Below are 21,989 nucleotides of genomic sequence, written 5' to 3'. Positions count from 1 at the left end.
GTGGAGCTGCCATGACAGACATTTGGATTTCAAGTGGCGGGTATAATTAACCTATGTTGTTTTGGCTGCTGAAGGAGTGAGTTGTATCCCTAGGTAGGAAAGGGGGTCTGTGGACCAGGCAATCAGGAATTGGGTTGTCAATTGATCTTGGTGGGCTGGCACCATGGTTAAGTTTATTATGTGGCATTTGGAGAGATTAACCTTGAACTCAGAAACGTCCCTGAAAATCTCCATGTCCTGAACTAGCACTGGTAGGGACGTAGGTGGTTATGATAAAGACACAATCAAGTTGTTTGCAGAAAGGCTGATGGTATGGAGCGGATTGGATGCGGTGTACCATGGGCTCCATGTACAAAGCGAAGAGGCGCAGAGACATTCGGCAGCCCTAGAAATGTCCCCCGATGTATAGGGAAGGGGTCTGAAGGCACCCAGTTCACCTTCACCAAGCTCCTTTGGGAGCTATATCCACTGAATATCCAACAGCACAACTTAGAGTCCTAAAGTGCCTCTAGGTGCCTAGGAGGTATGGCTAACTTATGCGAACAAGTGTCTTTTCGGCATCTATCAAGAGTAATAGGGCCTCGTACTGGTATCTCTGAACCTTGTCCAGGACATGTAAAATATGTTTAGTTATATCCCCACGGGTCCTGTTGGTTTAAAGCTTGCCTGGTCGAGGGTCGATTAGGCAAGAGATATTGGAATTGAGTCTATAGGCCAGTAGGCTAGTGAATAGTTTTGCTCCTGTGTTTAGTAGTGAGATGGGTCTGTATGAACTGCAGAGGCGTGCATCTTTTCCTGGCTTAGGCAGTACTGTAATGGAGGCCTCGAGCATGGACTGCATGAGCTTCTTGCTTTTCGGTAAAGAGTTAAAGATTCTAGTGAGAATAGGGGCCAGAGTGTGGTATAAAGTTTTGTTAAACAGTGGTGTGAAGCCATCGGTCCTGGGGATTTCAAAAGTTTTAAGCGTACTATTGTGGGTAATTATTCAGAGCTTTCAATGGGTTTCTCGTATGACTGTGCCTGTGCTCGCATGAGATTTGTCACTTGTGCCCCCTGTAAGCAAGCAGAGAAATCTCCAGAACCGAAGTGGAGTAGAATCGCACATAGAAATCTCTGAATGCCTGGCCTATCGGGTCATCCCCTGTAAATTCGGTACCATCCTGTCCTGTTATACTACAGACTCTACCAGTCTGTGTTTTGGCATGTAGATCATGTGTTAGCATTTTCCCACATCTATTGCCCCTAAGGTAATATTTGTGTTTCAGGCGCATTGTGGCAAATTCCGACCTTGTCCAGATCCAATCTTTTAAGTGGTATTCTGGCCTTGTCTAGGGCTCTCCAGATCCTGGGAGGCCCTTGTTCGCTTATGTATAGCTTCCAATTCGGTGAACTCGCTCTCCAGTTTTGCACGCTTATTTCTACGGAGCCGATCGTCATTTGCAGAGATCGCAATCATCTCCCCCTTATCACGGTCTTCCCCCCTCCCACAGGGTTGCCACCACTACCTACCTGGTGTTGTTATTCCATAGGTTGTCGTGAAGTGCTGTAGTGAGTGCCTAGACAAGAGTAGGGTGTTGCATAGTTTTGTCATGTAACCTCCAGAAGCCTATGAACGGCCTCTTTAAATGTCATGGTTATTGGGGAGTGGTCGGACAGCACCATAGGGTTAATATGTACACATCGAACTAGTGACTGTTTCTACAATCACTAGTCCGATGTGTACATATTGACCCTACTAAGTAATCTGTGAGTGCATAGGTTTTAAGAGCCGCTAAGTAAAATGTGTAGTCTTCTTTCTGGGTGGGCCTCCATAGGTCCACGAACCTGCAGTCCTGCTTCTATGTTTGACCCCTCTTAGATAGCGTCACGGCCTGACCATATCCTTGGGCCGATATGTCCATGTCGTTATTCATAACTAGATTAAAATAGCCTTCCACCAGTATGACTGCACCTGGGGCATGAATTATCTCAGGCAGGGTATCAGGGAGCAAGCTTTCTTGGTGCTCATTGGGGACATAGACTGTTGAGATAATAAGGGATTGGTCTCCCAAACTAATATGGTATGCTAGCAGGTGCACCTTTAGCTGGGATACTCTGCACATTATATCCCCTCAAAAATTCAAAGATATGGATTGCCATCCCCTCATGTTTTGCCGATCCTGCTTACCAATATTGCAGGGGGAATCCTCGGGACCTCATTCTATGCTCGTCCTTTGATAAAAAATGTCTTTCTTGCATTACAAAGATGTCTCCCTCAGCACCACCACCCATTTAGTCGAGTCAATTAGGCCTCGTATGTTGAGGCTGATAATTTTAATAAAGGTGAAGTTGGTGAGTATGTCGATACATGATCCCTGTAGTGGCCAATAACCTGTATTTGGTGGTGTGTCGAACACTACAATCGGTAGTGTAATATCGCCTTGCTCGGCTGCCATTAAAGTGTTGAGAGGAGATGGTTGTCAAACAACGTATTCCTCGCAGATAACCAACTATAAACATAACAACAAACCATTGGTTAACAAGTCCATACATTATGGTGGTGATAAATAGGAGTCTGTTGAGCCATGCCTGGACTGGGGATTGACCATCTCTCCACATATTTATGAATCATTTCCCCCCACCCCCCCACTAATCTTACTTGAGCAACATAAGTGACCCAGTCACTGTCCCAGCGATTGACAGCCTCTCACGATTTCCTCCATCAGCAGCCAGTCTCTTCCAATACGTTATCCAGGGCACCCCGTCTGTCCAGCAATATTGTCCAGTCGTGATGTTTTAGGAGAGTGTTGCACCCTCTGCCACTGGTACTCTTAGCTCTTTGGTGCTCCCCCATCCTTCCAGGGGGGTCTTCGCGAACCTGATTTAGGAATGTCCAGAGCCTTGTGTGCCTCAGAGTGTGTCTTTATCTGGTGCATGTAGCGCTCCCATCTAATGAATGGGCAGAATGGGAGGGTTGACAGTGGAGGTGGAGTTGTAGTCTGATCTGTCTATCGTCTCCTGCCCTGCTCAGCAGTGCGGGTGGTGACTTTGCGTCTCCTGTGAGCTTCTCTCCCAGTGAGGCAGTCTTGCAGGTCCAATTGTTATGGGGTCTGGAAACCTGTTATCACCCGGGGCCTGCTTGGCCACAATTTCGCTATGTCCGGGTCTCTGGGGAAGAGTCAGCTGATCAGTCAGGGGCTCAGATCACTGCAGGTTTGCCTGCTTCGACCATGGTCAGTAAGCCTCATGATCTCCTTGCGGTGTAGGCCAGATGCTGGGATAGTCGTGCTCCTACTCCGTTCTCCATCGAGCTCGGGTTACGCGTGTCCTCCATCTGGGCGGGCCTTGGCCAAATAGCCTATCCTTGAGGCTCGTGGAGGCAGCTGCAGTTCCACCTTTCGTACCCTCAGCATGGCCGCCGACCTCTCGCATCCCAATTGCAGAGAGTCTCTCAGGATTCTACTCACATTCACTGAGGCTGTTGCCTTGATCCAGGCCCCATTGTATCTGATAACTGGCAGGCAGAGGAACACAAAGAGCATTTTACCCGCCTGCAATCTTGGCCACACCCAGTGATTATTGTTTTTTTTTAAACAGAGGTATTTCCCACTTCTTTGAATGGCAGTGCCTTTTCTTTTTTTTTTTTAAAGATCACATTTCGTTACCATCGTCAATATGGTATACTTCCGATTGTCAATGTGTGTGCGCCCTTCTTAATTAAAATCATAGCATTTCCTAATACTTCTTAAGTACATCAATACTTAACTGTCACACATGCATATACTGTTGTACCCACGATCTTAATGCCTTCCTGTACACATGATGTTTGCTCTGTGTTCATACAAACTATTCTCCACACATTGTTGTACTTAATTGTGCGCTTTGAGATTCCCTCCTGACCACACACACTTGTTCTCACACAGCTCTTCCACCGCCTCACCGCCAGCCTTGCTCACCTTGCTCTTGTCTTCGTATTGCCGCTGGGTCTCAGCCAGTTGTTCCTCGAGCTCCAAAAGAACATCCTTAAGAGTATCCACCTGGTACATAAAGTTGGTCTTTTCGTTATCCAGCTGGGCATTAGACACCATTGCCTTTTTATATTTCTCCTCCAGTTCTGCCAGTGAGTCCTGTGGGCACGGAAGGGAGAAAATAACCAAGGATAATGCATACAGTGATAGTTGATAGTTACAGATGGCACAGATTTATGGCAATTGTTGACCATCACACAAGGGCCATTACCAGACCTTCTCTAGATACCACCCTCAAAAACCACAGCACCCCAGAACGAAGCATGCAGCCATCTAGTGTTGCAAATCACACACTGAATGACATAGGGCAATCTACCATTTATAGTTCCCCTTCCAAGTGCCACTGTCAGGGCAGATGCATGTTATTTATAATAATATCTGCCTGCCAAACCAAACACTATTATTTTCACACCTAATGGATACCATGCTAAATATCAGGCGCTCCGAGTGAAATCGTACTGATCCAGACAGTGGTTACGCAGCTGCTAGGGCACAACTGTTAAGATGTATTAATACGATCGTGCAATGTAATGCGAGGCCTTCTAGTTGGTACAACACGTCCAAGGTTAGTAGCACAGGCAATCCTATGTACCTTCATCTCCTTGAGTCCTTGCATGTATCTGCCTTCTACATCCTGAATCTGGTCCTTTAACTCACTGATGTCCTGGTTGGGAAAGGTTAAGAGTCACAGTAAATAGGAAGTGAGTCGAACCACTGACTTCCCAGCTAACTTCAGTGCAAGATGACTGAAGATGGATCAAGCAAGTCTCCTGACACACCAAAGTGCAACTTCTCAACCTCATGGAGCAGCTTCTTTTCAACTGCTGCAAAGCGCTCTTTCACTGCTCCCTTACAGATGCTCAACATCCCTGCATGTGCTCTCGTCCTGCCAGGTCACATCTGCCTGCCTGAACCACATCTGCTGCTTCCACCTGGAGAACTCACTTTTCTGACCACTGCTTCCTACCACCAGCCTCCAACACGTCCAGCCATTCCCACCCATGCACTGCCTGTCTGTCCAATTCACATTGTTGCCTTGGCTATTAGTATTAACATTCTCGTCAGGGATAGTAAGTGCTTTTACAGATAAAATTACAATAAAATACAATTACATCCTCACTTCGTCCAGCCAAAATAAAATCCTAGGTGCAACATTTTGACTAACCTGCACATACAGAGTGCTTAGGTAGATCAAATGGGAGGGAAAGTCACCCGTGAAATTCCATTTTCACTAGGAAACTGAGTGAGCCAAGTATCGTTACTAAACTGTTTTAAAACATGGCCCCTAATGTGTTTGTTATAACTGGGGGACGCTTCAGTGGGCGACCACATTAAATCCAATAAACAACTTATACGTCACTTTACCTTTCATAGATTACAATTTTTCAGATATATACAGATAAAACACACCTTATAAGCACACAACTGGCCCAAGACCTATCCCCAAGTTCAACCTGTTGAATATGTCAAATTTTACATATCACTAATGGTAAAAATAGCGGACCCATTAACACATCTGCGAGCCAAAAAAGGAAGCTGATGCGGTAGAGCTGATGGAGTGAGATTGGACTGAGAGCAAAATGGTTCCCTGCCATCTCATCATACCTGTGTCACATTCACATAAAAATTAAATACTTTCATAGAGCTTTTATCATCAAAATAAATCTACAGAAAAAGATTAACTGTAATCCGGACCACCCCTTACATGAGGTGCAAACCGGGTCAGAAACATGCATTAATTAGAATCATATGACAGTCAGTCTAGACCCTAAAATTGCTATAGTGGCAGTTATTGATAAGCCCTGGGGGCCACAGCATACAAGCACATTAATCATTAGAAGAATGTTTATTACCAAATGAGACCTTGCAAGACACTTCACCCTTATTCACTGAATCTGTAAGGGGAATAGACCATTGTGCTAAGGCACCAGAAATGATGTACTCAAACAGAGGGTGCAAAAGTAAGTACATTAAGGTATAGTGACCTCCAATTCAGTAGTGTAATGACATATTTGTCCCAAAGGAGAACCTCTGGGCCATATTGGAGGCGTATGGCATCCTGGATTATCTCCTAGGAGTCTGAAAAAACCTTTACTCTTATTCATGTGCCTTGGTCAGGTGGCATGTGGGAGGTACAGCTAAGATAAGCATCAAGCATGGGGTCAGACAGGGGTGCGTGCTGGCTCATACTGTCTTTAGCTTATACATAAATGGAGAAGAGGAAAGGCTAGCGAAATGTATTCGGATGCACCTAAGTCAGCAGGCACTCCTGTACCAATTTTGATGTTAGCTGACGACACGCTCCTAATCTCTCGTACACCGTATGGACTCCAGCTGTTGCTGGTTCACTTTTCATCCTTTTGCCATACGATGGGTCTTGAGATAAACCCGGCAAACTCAAAATTGATGGTATTATACCCGCATCGCTCATTTAGGGAGAACATGAGGATTGATACAGCTCCGCTGGAGCGAGTGAAGTCCAATAAGATGTTATGTATTTTGTTACTTTGGTTTGTATAGCGCAAGCTGACCTACAGGTCTCAATACGCTTTAGACCAAAGGAACTACATCATATTCTTACCAGCAGGGGGGATGAAGTAATTTTTGCCTAATTGGATTCTGCTTGAGTGACATACCTACGCGCAGCGCCTGTCAAGCCACACGATTACGGACGGTGTCACTTCCATTTGACTAGGACTCAAACGTGGAGCAATCAACTATTTCCATTTGTTTCCGCCCTGACGAAGCTCCCAAGGTTGGGGAGCGAAACGCGTTGGCTGTCCTGTGCACCTTTGAAAAAGATTAATAAAAAGAATATATTTTTACACAACTTCCCGCCTTAGCAAATTACTTTGAAATTGGTGCTGCCTCCATTTGTCTTCAAATTTCTATTTGGGAACCCAGTGGGACCTAACCACAGCAGGTCTTGGAGGTTTTACAGCACAAGAGACTTAATACTTTATGGGACTCTCTGAAGTTTGAGGTGCTTTTTCGTTTGGTCCGCTGTGGGCATTTGTCTTTCTAGATATACAAGGCTTCTTGCAGTAGAGTAGTAACACCAGTTTTGGAAGTATACAGAGCCATGGCCCAGTCAGGGCAGTAGATGGAGCAGATCTCTGGGGGTTTACAGACTTGTATCCACTCAGAAGTGCGGAAAAACAATTTATTAGGTTGCTTGTTAATCATCTCCTCAGCACTCCCCTTATCCCACTTCGATTTGATCTGGGACTGCAGAGATTTGATCATGTGGTTTTACTAAAACTCAATCTGTTGGGTTTGAGTTTGGAACACCTCAGAACTTGACATATATAGGAAAACCCTGTTGGATATTATTAGTCTGAACAAGAAACTCCATATTCGCTGGCTAAGGAAGATAAAGGCCTTCTGCGAGTTCCTTCAGATGGAGGGGGTATGGTTGTATCCGGATAAAACAACGAAGGGCTCAATAGCAATAATGAAGAAAACCTATTGGGAAAATAGTCTGGAACAAATATGGGAACACCAAAACGTGGGGACCCTAACAGAGATATTCCTGAGTCATAACAACTACCCTCCTTTTGAGCCATCCCTAGACAGAATACAACCACCCCAAGCCAAATCTTTGTATAGAAAGTTTAGGATTAGCACCCTACCCTCTTTATTTCCTCATGGGTTAAAATGGTTAAACAAATTCCAATCGTCCCTTCTGTCTTCAGACAGAAGAATCTATCAACCATTTCTTATTTTTTTGCCCCATTTATACAACATCTGGTAAGAAATGGATTGTTGCAATATGCAAGCTGCTGGGTACTATCCATTACTGGGATGCTTCAAGAATCCTTAGAGATGACACTAAGGAGAAAATTGTCTTCGGTCTGTCCAGTTTCTTACTATGGGCATGGAGAATAAGAGTTAATAACTTAAAGTAGCCCCCTGGGGAAAGCCCTCCTCTCTCTTGGACTAGGACTATTAAGTATAGATGCAGTTGTGGAATTCGAAATTAATTTCTGTTAGCAGTTAGCATAAAGCTGAAGCCATCTTGTTTGTGGCATCCATTTTGATAGCTATGTAATTCTTCTATCTTCACAGTTGCTTGCCCTTCTATTCTGCTAGAGTCATTGGCTTTAGTTAACTCCTTCTGTACTGGGCCAAAGCAATGTATGTGCTGAGCAAAGGCTGTAGCTGCTGAAATGCACCTGGTTAAAGATGTAACTGTCGACTATTTGTGGGTGCTGTAAGCAGTTCTGTTCCCCCTCCCACTTTGCTGACTAAGTGATCTCTCATTTGCCCAGGTTTGTCGGTAACTATTCTTGTGTAAGCCTGTACCTTCTATTTGTAACTACATGCTTACTCTGCAACAAAGTCTGTATACAAGCACCATGGTCTGTGTATTCGATGCACTACCTCCTGGAACACTTAAGGGTGTTGCATGGACGTAGTCCCGCTCATGAGTGATTAATAAACTTGTTATTTGAATTCCAGCTTCAGTGCCAATCTCTATTTTGTTGTTCTGCGGACCCTGGGACAGAGAAGGGTGACCCCTGCACCTGTGTGCTCATTAAAAAGAGCATTTCCACACAGTGACACCTTTAAAGCTTCTTGGAAGAAATTGTATTTATTACTTTGAATAGTGGAGTGGGATAATGGAACTATTGGTCTTAAATGTTGTATTATTTTAAATCATGGTCTTAATACAAGTCATTTGACCTGTTTTAATTATTCTTTTAGGCTTAGCTCATTTACTTAATATTGAATATAGGTTGTAAGATTGTGTACATGATGCATGAACTCTTATGGTTACAAAGCCGAAATAAAGTATTGAATTGAAATATTGAATAGTTAACACACAACTCACAGATGTGTGCATCTCTGCTTCAAAACACCCTAGCAGTTTAATATTGTGTGTAAGGCACTTTGCTCCCAGGCGAACTTACTACTGTGCAGCCAAACCAAAATACAACTTATGATGGACAGACTCAGCAAGGTGTGCCAATCCTCTAGATTGCTCAGTCCTTAAATATTGACCCCAAAACTATGTAGCATAAAGCCCAATACATATGAAAAAACAACAATTGATGGACAGAATGCAGAACAATGTCATACATTCACCCCAGTACAGAGATCTGGGCCTAAATCCATTGTTTTTTGCACTCCACACCAACCCAGTTCAGACATGGCCATATGCAAATCAGCCTTGACCCTGTGCCTCATGGGAACAGTCCAGCCCGAACTGCCAAACCATGTCTTTCCTGGACCGGAATCAAGCATCCTAGGACCGGTTTCTGGCTATCAGCCTTCTTTCTTATCCAAATGGGAGGGATTGATAATATGCACTTCTGAATATATTAGCTTAATCCTCAACAACTGTTCTTGTGTTTTGTAATATATGCATTCTATTATGCATTTGAACGTATTTTTATCATGTATTGTGTGTTGCAATTTTATGGTCATTTAAACCGAAATAAAGTCTATTGAATCGAAATATTTTCTCACTGAACTCTTCATAATCAGGTGTGCTGCTGACCCATATTTCTTAGTTCTCTGGCTAAGAAGCACCGCTGTTACGGTTTAAGGTGGAATATAATAAAAAGCATTCATAAACAAAATAAATAAATACATAAAAAATGAAAAAAGATGGATGCCATTCCTGCATGACTGAAGGTGTGTGCCATTCACTCTTAACCAATGAAGTGCACCATATACACCCTATTACATGTGTGCATTTACCATTCATACCAGACCATCAATGCAACCCTTAGCACATGTTAATGAACCATTCATGACCATGCAAGGAGTACAATATCACACTTGCCTAAATGTGAATTGTTACTTCCTGTCCCAGGGAACACCAATCCCACTTTCCTCGGTGTGCACCGTCCCTCTCATTGCCTTTGTGCTCTTGTACAAACCATGGTTATATGTAGGATGAACAAGGTCAACCATGGATGACTTTGGTTTAAACTGCTTTTAAGTACAGACTGCAGATTTGACCAGGCAGACATTCCTCAAATACGCCAATCTGAGTCCACTTTCCACAGATACTAGGTGCCCTTTGTCTTCTCCTTGAAGGTCAGATCGAGAGAACTCTGGACTCACCGGGTATTTATGAGTCTACTTATTTATTTTATTTATTTATTAAGTTTATAAAGTGCAACAGCTACCCGTAAGGGTTTCCCGGCGCTAATTGCACAGAAACAGCCTGACACCACACAAAAAGTGACCTACTGATTGGAGAGCCAGGTTTTCACTGCTCTTCGAAAACGAACATGGCTTTCCTCAGTGCGAATAGCCAATGGAAGAGAATTCCAAAGTCTAGGTCCTAGATTGGCGGATTGGCGATTCCCAGTACAAGGCTTTCCAAATGCTTTCCTCTCTGCAAATCAGTTACCACAAATGGAAGCATGTACAAATAATGTAAAATGCACTTGCAAGTGTGCTCTGGAACTGCTTAAGAGAACATTCTACACCCCAATTGAGTCTACACACCTCCTAGTGTAGGAGAATACTTTCTAAGTGGTCATTCCCCTGGTCTCTGATCAGTTTGAAGAGACCTCGAAATCAAAGGGTTTTATGAATTGTCACTCATGAGACAAACTTGATAAACTACATGATCATTTACACAATGAGTAGAAGACGTTTATTGTATAAATCACTGATTACAATAAAACTAGAAACATAAAATCTGATATTTCCCTGAAAAAACATAAAAAGACAATTCAGTAACAAGATAGCTCAATGAGTAATTTACATTTCTTCTACTGACTTGTTTAAGATGGAAATAGGCTTGATCAAGTAATTTCATAAGATAACCAATAAAAAATTATTGTGCATATTAAAACACAATTAACGGCCGTTTCGGTTGTCCTCGCTTTGAGTTCTCTCAAGTTTTCCCATAGGTACATCTTCGGAATATTCAGAAGCTTAAGGCACAAACAAATAATGCTTACTACTAACTATTCCTCATTGCCACACAGCCTAAATCCCAAAGTTACGACTCAGCATATATTCCATGATCCTTAAAATTGGGAGATAGAAATGTACAGTAATCTGAATCTTAACAATTTACATTTTTCATGACCTACCAAATTTGTGCTGATATTTCGTTGTCTTACAGTAATTAGGAAAACTTGTAATCGGGCAAAAGCCAGTATTCTTGTTTCCTCAAATAGGTTACTCATTCATGCTATGTTATACACATACCACACTGGAGCAAACCTTTCTCAACAGAATCCTTAAGTCTTGTTTTGAACTTAGCACACAAACTATGTCCTTGAATCCTCCTTAATCAGCATTTGCAGTCCACCCAATCTGAGTTGTATGCATAGATTTTTCTGCACACAGAACTATAAAGAATCTTTAATTCTACTTTCAGCTGGGTGAGACATGAATTGAACAAAGAAAATTCAAGCAGTCTTTCTAAATAAGGCAACATTTATAGGTTCTCCACAACCTCCTGAATAGGAGACCCCAGTGGAATGTTTGCTGCGGTTAAATACATTTCAATTGTCTGCAAGCTCCAAAGATGAATGAAAAATAGTGAATCCCAAATGATGTCCTGTGCAGGACTCCCATTAGCCAATAACCTTTTGCTTACTTTAATCTCCCGAATGGAAGCCTCTGTGTCAACAGAGATGGAGGTATCCCCACTACCTCGGCGGGAGGAAGTCCCACCCAGGGAGGCGAGCGTAGCAGCCGACAGGCTTGAGGCAGTGCGTGACCCCTGGAGAAAGCAAACGAGATAGACATTCAGTTAGAAACCAGAATAATCACATGTGCATGACAACACTTAGCACCCAGAGAAAACAGGTAAGCTGACGCGGTGTTGTGCTTTGGTCTATATTACTCTGGAGACCACCAAGCAATTACTCTTTGGTGCACTGTGACGTAATATGAACTATGTGATTTGGGCATGCTTGGAGAAACTATTGCTGACCACAGTCTAGCACTACTGCCATCAGATGTGTACCAGGGCTGCAATACAGATAATTCACGAGTTATCAGACTGTTCAGATATATGCTAAGATGTGGGAATGTGGATTAGAAACTGAACTGTTCAAGGGGGTAAAAATGTCATTGTTTTCAAGATGACATCTCTGATGGGACTGTCAACGTTTAAGCATGATGCTAAATTGAAGAAGGTACTACCAGTCTTACAGAATGGGGGGCTTACGGCTGAATACAGTAAGTGTAAGTTCGCAAGAAATAACATTGCATACTTAGGTCATGAGTTTAGAATTGAAAGCATCAAACCTAAGAATTAATTATTAAAAGTAATCAAAAGAGTTCCCTCGTCCAAAGGCAAGGATGATGTTAGAACCATTTTTCGGAATTGCTCAATTTTATTCTAAATTTGTCAATACTTTTTTCAAGTAAGACTTTTTCTATCAGACAACTTTTGAAGTGTAAGAACAAATTTAAATAGTCTCCAATGTCAGGAATCATTTTGAGAAGTAAAGACAACATTGGCCGAGCTCCACCGTTGCAAGGTTTTGACTCAGTATGTGGCAACATGGACACTACCAATGTCAGTGGAAAAAGATTGGGAACTGTTTTAACACACATGGATAATGGTGCCAGGAGTTGGCTATCGCCTTTGTTCCACGCATTTTGACACCTACAGAGGAAATGTATTCTGTGATTGAACGGAAGACTTTAGCATGTGTCTGGGGTATTTTCGTCAGTACATCAGGGGTTTACATGTTTTACGTTGTGACCACGAGCCATACACAAAAATTCTTCCAACTATAGGGAAACATGGTGCTTCACCACGTTTAGCTTGTGTTAGATTTTCTGATTAGAACTATGATGTGCAATATATGCCTTGTGTTAAAATTAAGGTGTCTGATTTCCTTAGTTGCATGCCTTTTACCTGTGAAAAAGTGGTGAGGACTGAATGGGGAGATATAGTGTCGCTGGGTGTGGGAAAAGGAAATAAACAGCACATCTGGTAAAGAATGGAAGGGTGCTCAAGAGAAAGATGTAGTTGAGTGAAGCGTACAAGTTGCTTAAGAGAGGTTGGCCTTTAAAGAAAGATGTAGATGAGAAAATGCAAACTTACTAGGAAGTAATGAATTAATTAATGATAGAGGATGTAAGAGTGATGAGAGGTGGAATGTGGTTCTGCCAGAACGCTTATGAAAGAAATTACTAGAATAAAGCCAAAAAAGAACACCCGGGTATTATAACACCTAAAAGCAGGATGAGGAGCCTGTATTGGTGGCTGGGTTTATATTAAGCAAACACAAGGAGATGATGGACGGAGTACTGACAATCAGTCTTGACCCTGAGCCTCATGGGAACAGTCCAGCCCGTACAGCCAAGCCATGTCTTCCCTGGACCGGAAACAATCATCCTGGGACCAGTTTCGGGCTAACAGCCCTCATCATCCAGGCTAGCTTGAATCCAGTGGCAAAGTGAGAAAGGGACGGCTTGGCATACCCTGCCAACTTATGGCGAACAAAGCCAACACAAGGAGATGGTGGACGAATTGCTGAAACCTTTCAGACACTCACCCCAAGTCACAGATCTGGGTTAAATCCATCATCGTTCTTTAGCTCACTTCGCCACCCCAGTTCCAGACACATCTATATGCAAATCAGTCTTGGCCCTGTGCCTCATGGGAACAGTCCAGCCCGAACTGCCAAGTCATGTTTTCCCTGTCACTACTGCCCCCGTGGCCCATCCCCCCCAGCGCAACCAGCCCAAGCCAGCTTACCCTCCCCGCTCCCACCTCTCCGCTGTCCAGCCCTCTCCGACCCCTACTTAATGGCGGCTGCTGCACGGGCGCGCCGCAAGCTTACGAAAGGCAAGCCCGTCTGCACCAGTCAGCGACCCAAACGCAACCAGCACCAGGAACCCTGGACCTCCGAACCTCCAATGCTATAACCCAGCGGCACTCTACACACTCAATCCAAGTCGCAACAACAAGAGCAAGCTAGCATCACCAGCCGACACCCACGGACCCTTCAGCTGTCATCGCTGCCGCCACTCCTGCAGCACCGCCAAGACCACGGATCCAGCGCAACCTGCCCGCAACAACGCAACCGCACCAAAGACCCTGCAGTGTATCCTCCTCAATGTCCGATCCCTCCACAAATATGCCACCGAAATCTGGGACCTCCTCGACAGCACCAACCCAGACGTCGCATTCCTCACTGAAACCTGGACTATACTACCTCGGGACCTGACATCACCATCACAATTCCCCAAGGATACAAGATATCCCGGAAGGACCACCCCACCCGCCCTTAGAGGGGGGAATCGTCATCATCCACAACACACACTGACTGAGCACATATTCCGACGAGCCCACAGACCTGATGGAACACCTACACTTCAACATACAGGCCAGCCCTGCAACCACCCTCAGGGGAACCCTCATCTACCGACCCCCGGACCATTCACTAACTTCATCACGGACAACATCACCCCGCAGGCCATTGCGTCCACCAACTACACCTTGCTGGGAGACCTCAACTTCCACCTCGACAACCAACAAGACCCCAACACCACATCCCTCCTGGACAACCTCCACAGCATAGGACGTAGGAGCCCACGCACTCAGCAGGACACACCCTCAACCCTATCTTAACCACAGGAAACTCCATCACTTTCAGCCACACCACCGAATTCCTGTGGACAGACCATCGCTGCATCCATTTCACCTTCGGAACACCCACCATCCACAGAACCTGCTCCCACACAGAAATTGGACTAAAATCACGACAACCAGCTCACCACCTCACTCGGCAACTCCTTCCCAATCATCACGGACAATGACGACCCCAACACTGTGTCGAAATATACCCCTGTGAGGGCACACTGGTGCAGGGTCACCCTCTTGTCCACGGGTCTGAAGACTAACAAAAGAGAGATCGGCACTGGAGTGAAGTAAAACAAACCAAGTTTATTAAACACTCAAGAGCTGGACTACGTCCAAACAACCACCTCAAGTGTTGTGGGAGGAAGTATATTAAATGCAAAAACTATCACCTTTATATACTGTTTGTTGCAGTGTAATTGCATGGGAAGAAAAACTGGAGGAAACAAGTTTAGGCACGTAAATAGCTATAGGCAAACAAGAGCAGATGGGTGACCAGGTGTTTAGGAGATGAGGAGGGAGAGTAAGGAATGTTTATGGCGGCAATAAAAAATCATTTGATACCATCTGAGACCAGGTGCACCGGCAGATGCAGCCCCCCAGCACGTACACCAGTCTGACCATGTCAGAGATAAGCTAAAGTTAAGGACACAGGCTGGGTGAAAAGGCGTACAGCAGAGAGAAAAATGAATATGACAAACGAAATGGACGTTACAGTCAAAATGGCTGCCGCTTATGCGAACATAGAATTTACACTTTTCCACAACACATGCCAGGTAAGCCAGCTGGTTCACCACCGAACTCAGAGTCCAGACACACATGCTCCTGCCTCGAAAAGGCCTGGAGGAACTCCAAATCTACAGAAGGCCACAACAACTTCAGAACCGCCACCAACGCCCACCACCAACTCATCGGAAATACAAGAAAAAGAGCGATCCAAGACAGAATCTCCACACACACGCACAACAGCAAAGAACTCTTCAGCATCATCAAGGAGCTCGCCCAACCCATCAGCGAGTCTACAGACATCCCTCCCTCACAAGACTTCTGCAAAAAACTCTTTCACCACAAAATCAAGAACATTTACGACAATTTTGACGAAGACAGCCAACACACAGAACCCTCACTAACCACCCCGACACCTTGAAGCCGATTGACAGCTGGACAGCCCTCACTACTAAAGACACACTGAAGACAATGAAGTCAATCCACTCCTGGCCCCCCACCACATCTTCATCAGAGCCACCGACACCATCGCCCCCATGCTTCGCCACACCATCAACCGCTCTCTCGGGAACTCATCCTTCCCCTATGACTGGAAGCACGCTGAGATCAACCTCCTCCTGAAGAAACCCTTGGCGGACCACACCGAACTCAAGAACTACAGACACATCTCCCTGCTCCCGTTCCCAGCTAAAGTCATTGAGAAAGCCATTAAAAACCAACTCGCTACCTTCATCGAAGAGCACAACATCCTTGACTCCTTCCAATACGGCTTCAGATAGAACCACAGCACGGAAACCACCCTCCTCACCGTAACAGACTACATCCGCTCCCTCCTGGACAGAGGAGAGACAGTAGCCCTCATCCTCCTCGACCTGTCAGCCGCCTTCGACACAGTCTCTTACCGCACCCTAACACGCATACTTCACGATGCAGGAATCCGAGAAAAGGCCCTCAACTGGATCTGCTCATTCCTTTCCGGCTGAACGCAACGGGTCAGACTCCCTCCTTTCCTCTCGGACCCCACACCGACCACCTCGGAGTCCCCCAAGGATCCTCCCACGCTGTTCAACATCTACATGGCTCCGCTCGCCCCCATCGTAAGAACCCACGGACTCCACATTGTTTCATACGCAGACGCCACCCAACTCATCCTCTCCCTATCCAACGAACCCAACGCAACTAAACACAACTTTCAAGAAGGCATGGAAGCAGAGGCCAAATGGATGAAGAGCAGCTGTCTACAACTCAACAAGGACAAAACAGAAGTACTCATCATGGGCCCACATCCAGACGCCTGGAACGACACCTGGTGGCCCCCCGCCGTCGTAAGCCCACCCACTCCCACAGACCACGCACGCATCTTCAGAATCATCCTGGAATTCGAACTCAAAAAGGACCGCCAGATCAACTCCGTAGCATCCTCCTGCTTCCACACCCTCCGCCTCCTACGCAAGACCTTCAAATGGATCCCCCGCGAACACAGAAAGACCGTCGCACCAGCATTCTGGACTACGGCAACTCACTCTACGCCGTAATCAACACAAACCTCACCCGCAAACTTCAAAACATTCAAAACGCCGCCGCCAGACTAATCCTCAACCTGCCACCACACTGCCACATCACCCAGCACCTGCACACACTACACTGGCTCCCCATCAAGGCAAGAATCACCTTCAAGATTCTCACCCCGACACACAAAGCCCTCCACAACACACCTGAATAGCTGTCTCACATTCCACACACCCCAAAGGACCCTACGATCATCCCAGCTCTCCCACGCCGTGGTCTCTGGCACCAGGAAGTCCAGATCGGGAGGCCGCTCCTTCTTCTTCCTCACGCCACAGCCTGGAACACCCTCCCACTCCACCTCAGACTACATCACTCCCCAACTGCACGAGGGATCTCAAGACATGGCTCTTCGATAGACCTCTTTGATGGACAGGATCCTGCATCCCCCCCTACCCCCACCATCGCCTTGAGACCCTTACGGGTGAGTAGTCGCGCTAAACAAACCCATGATTTGATTTGATGGTGTGAATGATAGCAAGACTTTTACATTTGGAAGATTGGGAAGAAAAGTGTTTGTCAAACCAAAGAAGTTAAATGATTGTGTTTGCAACTAAGGATTGCATTCACCAGCTTTTGTTTTGCTAATTTAATGTAAACAGTATTGTAAATAGTACATACATTATTATTTGTTATGTACTCATTCACAATGTTTTTGATTCTTCATTATGTGTTATTTATGCGATTGAGGAATGGGATGGTGTTGCATTATACTTTGATCTCTGTTACTCTTGAGGCAGCCACACAACCCCTTTTTGGTGCACTGTGATGTAATATGCAAATATATGATATGGTCATTCTTGAAGGAACCACTGCAGTGAGTGGCCTGGCACTAATGTCCTTGGGTGTGTACCAGGGCGTTTCTAAAGATATCTCATGAGTTACCAGACATTTGTGATATAGACCAGGTCACAGATTTGCTGATAGGTTGAAAAGAAAAGTTCAAATTAGAGTTCCTGCACACATTGATAGTCAATTTAAGCTCAGGATACGGATGTGCATATAGCTCTTAGTTTTTTCTGCAGAAAAGCCCTTCTTTAGAGTGCAATAATCTGTTTAATAGGAGGTCAAGAGCACACCCATCATTTGCTGATAAAGTTTATTGAACATGCAGACAGTGTGCATAACCCATAATAAAAACAAGTGTACTTAAATTATTCAGACTTAGTGTGATACAGAACAGAACAGAAACACTGCTTGACAATGTTTCCTGTAACTCTGGAATGGTATGTAGCTGCGTGTCTATTTTCTTCTTATAGAAAGAATCTTGGCCTTTCACAATAGGACTGTTTTCCAAGGGGATAGAGCTAGGTGGATCTAAAAACAGAATAACATGCATCAGCACTTTAAGAATAACATTTCGAGAATAACAGGCCTTCCAAATGACGTGACAAAGTTCAAAAGGACGTTCTGGTGTGGAGTATCAATTTATTGTTCCTTAAATTGGGCCAACACGGGTTTCATCGCAGGGAACACACTGCGAATCTTCAGGGCTGGATAGAAGACATAAGAAGTGCATTTGCAACAAAATCTCGTATACCAAAAGTTATGATGGTGACTTCATTGTGTATACCATGGTGAAAAATAGTGAAGCAATAGGCATGCCATAGGTGACTCTGTGTCACTGTGACTCAAAATCATTGGCTGAGTGACTTAGTGAACTATGAAGTGTGTGTGTGATTGGGTGAAACGCGGCTATCCCAGTACTACCATCTCGGCAGCTAAAAAGAGACTCACCAAAATCAAAAGACCTGACACATTGAAAATAAACAACTCCAAGCAGGCGAAAGACTCCACAATAAGAATGATCACTGAATATAATGGTCTAAACCACTTGATCAGAAACAGTATGACCAAACACTGGGGTCTGCTAAACGATGACTTAACACTCAAAGAGCTGATCTCAACAACTCCACAAATCACATATCGCAAAGGGAGAACATTGAGGAATAGACTTAGCCCCACTGTACCACGCGTTGACATGACCCCTGACTGGCTGACGCAACGTAGCAACGGATTTTACAAATGTGGCTTTTGCACCATGTGCAAATGGGCCAAACACAAAACCAAACATTTCTACGGACCAGATGAAGAAAGCTATGACAGAGTGAACATCAACTGCACTACAAAATACGTAGTATACATAATCGAATGCCAATGTGGCAAAAAATATGTCGGAAGTACTATTAGAATGTTGAAAGACAGAATATCAGAACACATGAGGGCCATCCAAAAACAAGATCCCAAATATCCGGTAGCCCTTCATGTAGCTAAATGCCAAGCTAACACAGAAGACTTTCGGGTTTCTCTCTTCGGAATTGAAACGGTGCCCGTCCATGTGAGAGGCGGCAACCGCGAACTGACACTAAGACGCAAAGAGGCCACTTGGATTATGCGTCTTGCAGCATCGAGTTTGGGCTCAACTATGACCCGGAATTACAATTTTTCCTAGGAAGCTAAACCCTGATAAACATATGTCCATATGTTCTCTCTTTGATTGATATTTATAAATAACTGTACCACTCTAAAAAACGACGATACATCTAGGTAACAACATACCTCCTATCACATAGTTGAGAGACGTTTAAATAACGCTCATTGTACCATGTGTTATATTGCTTTCTGTACTATTTTTCTGTTATTATCTGTGTTCTCATATATATAAAAAAAGACAATGTGAACATATCACACCTATACATATGGCTCCGCAACGATTCATCATTAAGAAGGGTACACACCTTCAATAACAGACATAGAACTCAATAGTAAAATTGTTGAAAGGGTTCTTTCGAATTACAAGAGTTAACTGGTCTACATGCACTAACGAACTAACGTTTCGTTTCAAAAATCTTTATTTCGATCACAGATCATAAAAGATACATAACAAAATATACACAGTTATAAACGAATTAAACATGATGTGATCCAATCGTTAAGACAATAAAATACATTAAAAGGAGAACAGAGGGTACAGTGTACTGTGCTAAAGTCTATCAGGGGGTCTGTTATACAAGTCTTTTCAGCACGTGACTACGAGTAAACCACAGGGAGGTTAAAAATTTTGAAAGTACAAAGACAACAATAGGAGAAAGATCTGTCTTTAAGACTCTATAGGCAGGTTGGAAGGATCTGAAGCCCAAGTTCCTGAGTAACGGGACTAACCAACGTTTCCTGCTCCTCTCGTAGCCCTTGCAGAAGAAAACAGCGTGAACTTCATCCTCCTTCGGATGAGCACAGACAGGGCAAGTTGCTATGGTGGAGCGAGGAGACCAAGACGCTGTAAAAAATGCTAGAGGGAGGCATCCGTATCTCCATTGAAAGAATAGTTTCCTCGTTAGCAGAGGGGAGATCGCATCAAGAGTACTTTCGAGACAGTAAGAGTCTTTCGCTTTCAGGAATAAGTGTGTCAGGGATCCTTCACGGCTGTCGTTGATAGCTCTTGTGAGCATCAGTTCGTAGTATGCTCTCACGAGTACCTTCTTTGAAATCTTTGTACAGGAGTTGGAAGGATCCGTCCATAGTTCCGGGTAGCCCAAATCCTCGAGCCTTCCCTTGACATAGGTCAGCCACGGGATCCTCGTGGCATTCCGCAGCTGCAAGAATTCCTGGAGTTCCTCCCTGTAATTTAAGAGTTCGGGGCTGCACCACAAACGCCTCCAAAAGGTTAGGGGTTTAAGACCTAGCTCCTCTGTTATTGGTCTTACTCCCAGATCTAATCTGAGGGGGAGTAATGGAGTGCTCTGGGGGAGGGCAGTGACCTGTCTCAGGAATTTATTTTCGGTGGACTGTAACTTTGGGAGATGAGTGTGACCCCAGAGCTCACCCCCATATGTGACACCCGCCCGTGCTTGAGTTTTATATATGTGAATAATTGGAGTTAGTGGACGATAAAAGGATTTGTTCGCCAGGCGCATAGTGCCACCCGCCAACTGTGCCAGCTTGATGGTCACTTTGGCCTGATGAGACGTCCACGATAGATGTTCGTTTAACGTGATCCCCAAATATTCAATATTGTGCACACGTTCCAGTTGTGTTGTGCCTAGCCTGGGTGGGGCTCGATTCTGGGGGTTGGGGTTCAGGATCATGAACTTAGTTTTTTGGGGGTTGATTTCCAATCCCCGATCATTACAAAAGTCTAGAAAACCGTCCAAAATGCGCTGAATCCCCATGGGGGATTTAGACAGCAGCAGGGTGTCGTCTGCAAACATGATTGCAGGCACCCTGCTGCCGGTCAATTTTGGGGCATCGGAGTTGGGGATCCTGTTTAGGTGGGCAACAACCCCGTTCACAAAGATGCAGAACAGGGTCGGTGCGAGCACGCAACCCTGTCTCACACCTCTGCGAACGGGGAACCTTTCGGTTAGTTTGCCACCTTTGCCACACCTTACGCGAGCGTAGTTGTTGTGGTGGAGTCTCATCAGGATTGTCAGAATGTCAGTAGGGACATTCAACTCTTCCATGACTCTCCATAGCCTCTCTCTGGGAACCAAATCAAAGGCGGCACGTAGGTCTACAAAGATGGTATATAGACTGCCGCCCTCGATTACAGCTGTTCTCCAGTAGAGGAGATTTAACCTGAAGATTTGGTCTATGGTTGATACACCCTCCCTGAATCCTGCCTGGTAAGGGGACAAAATTTCCATTTCTTCGGTCCAGGCCTGCAGTCGATTCAGAATCAGTCTACCGAACAATTTTTGGGATATGTCGATTAGACTGATAGGACGATAGTTGGAAGGGAGCAGGGGGGATCCCTTTTTGTAAATTGGGACCACCTCTGCTCCCCTCCAAGTATCGGGCACCTCCAGTCCCCCCGCAATGGCATTGAATATTAGTGTAAGATAGGGTGCCCATATCCCGGGTTCCTGCTTAAACAGGTCCCCGGGCACCCCATCAAGTCCTGGGGCTTTTCCGGCACCTAGGCCTTTAATGGCGTCCCTCACTTCTTTTTCGGTGAAAACAACCCTAGTGGGACAGGATGAAATTGTGGGACCATCTCTGTTCTGTTCACCCCCACCCTCTGCGTACAGGGCCTCAAAGTGGGTCTGCCATACCGTAGGGGCTATATTGGGCTCTATTGCGGAGGATAAATCCTCCGTGCCGTTCGCCACTAC

At 44.9% G+C, this 21,989-nt stretch overlaps 1 protein-coding gene across 25 annotated transcripts in view; it reads right to left on the bottom strand.

Moving 5' to 3' along the window:
* Positions 1-21,989, bottom strand: part of LRRFIP1 (LRR binding FLII interacting protein 1) — a 470,251-nt gene that overhangs the window by 140,030 nt on the left and 308,232 nt on the right. For 19 of the 25 annotated variants that reach the window (XM_086956332.1, XM_086956334.1, XM_086956307.1 and 16 more), the window contains 3 exons: positions 11,581-11,706; positions 4,600-4,671; positions 3,936-4,106 (listed from right to left, as the gene is read on the bottom strand). In XM_086956332.1, coding sequence (XP_086812458.1) covers positions 3,936-4,106; positions 4,600-4,671; positions 11,581-11,706 — 369 coding nt within the window. The remainder of the gene's footprint in view (positions 1-3,935; positions 4,107-4,599; positions 4,672-11,580; positions 11,707-21,989) is intronic. The other 6 variants (XM_086956313.1, XM_086956318.1, XM_086956323.1 and 3 more) reach the window with 1 other exon arrangement.

This window comes from Lissotriton vulgaris, chromosome 2_1, assembly GCF_964263255.1.
Source record: "Lissotriton vulgaris chromosome 2_1, aLisVul1.2, whole genome shotgun sequence".
NCBI classification, from domain to species: Eukaryota; Metazoa; Chordata; class Amphibia; order Caudata; family Salamandridae; genus Lissotriton; species Lissotriton vulgaris.
The sequence above is the reverse complement of the archived record's forward strand: the minus strand, read 5'-3'. Positions and strand labels throughout refer to the sequence as shown.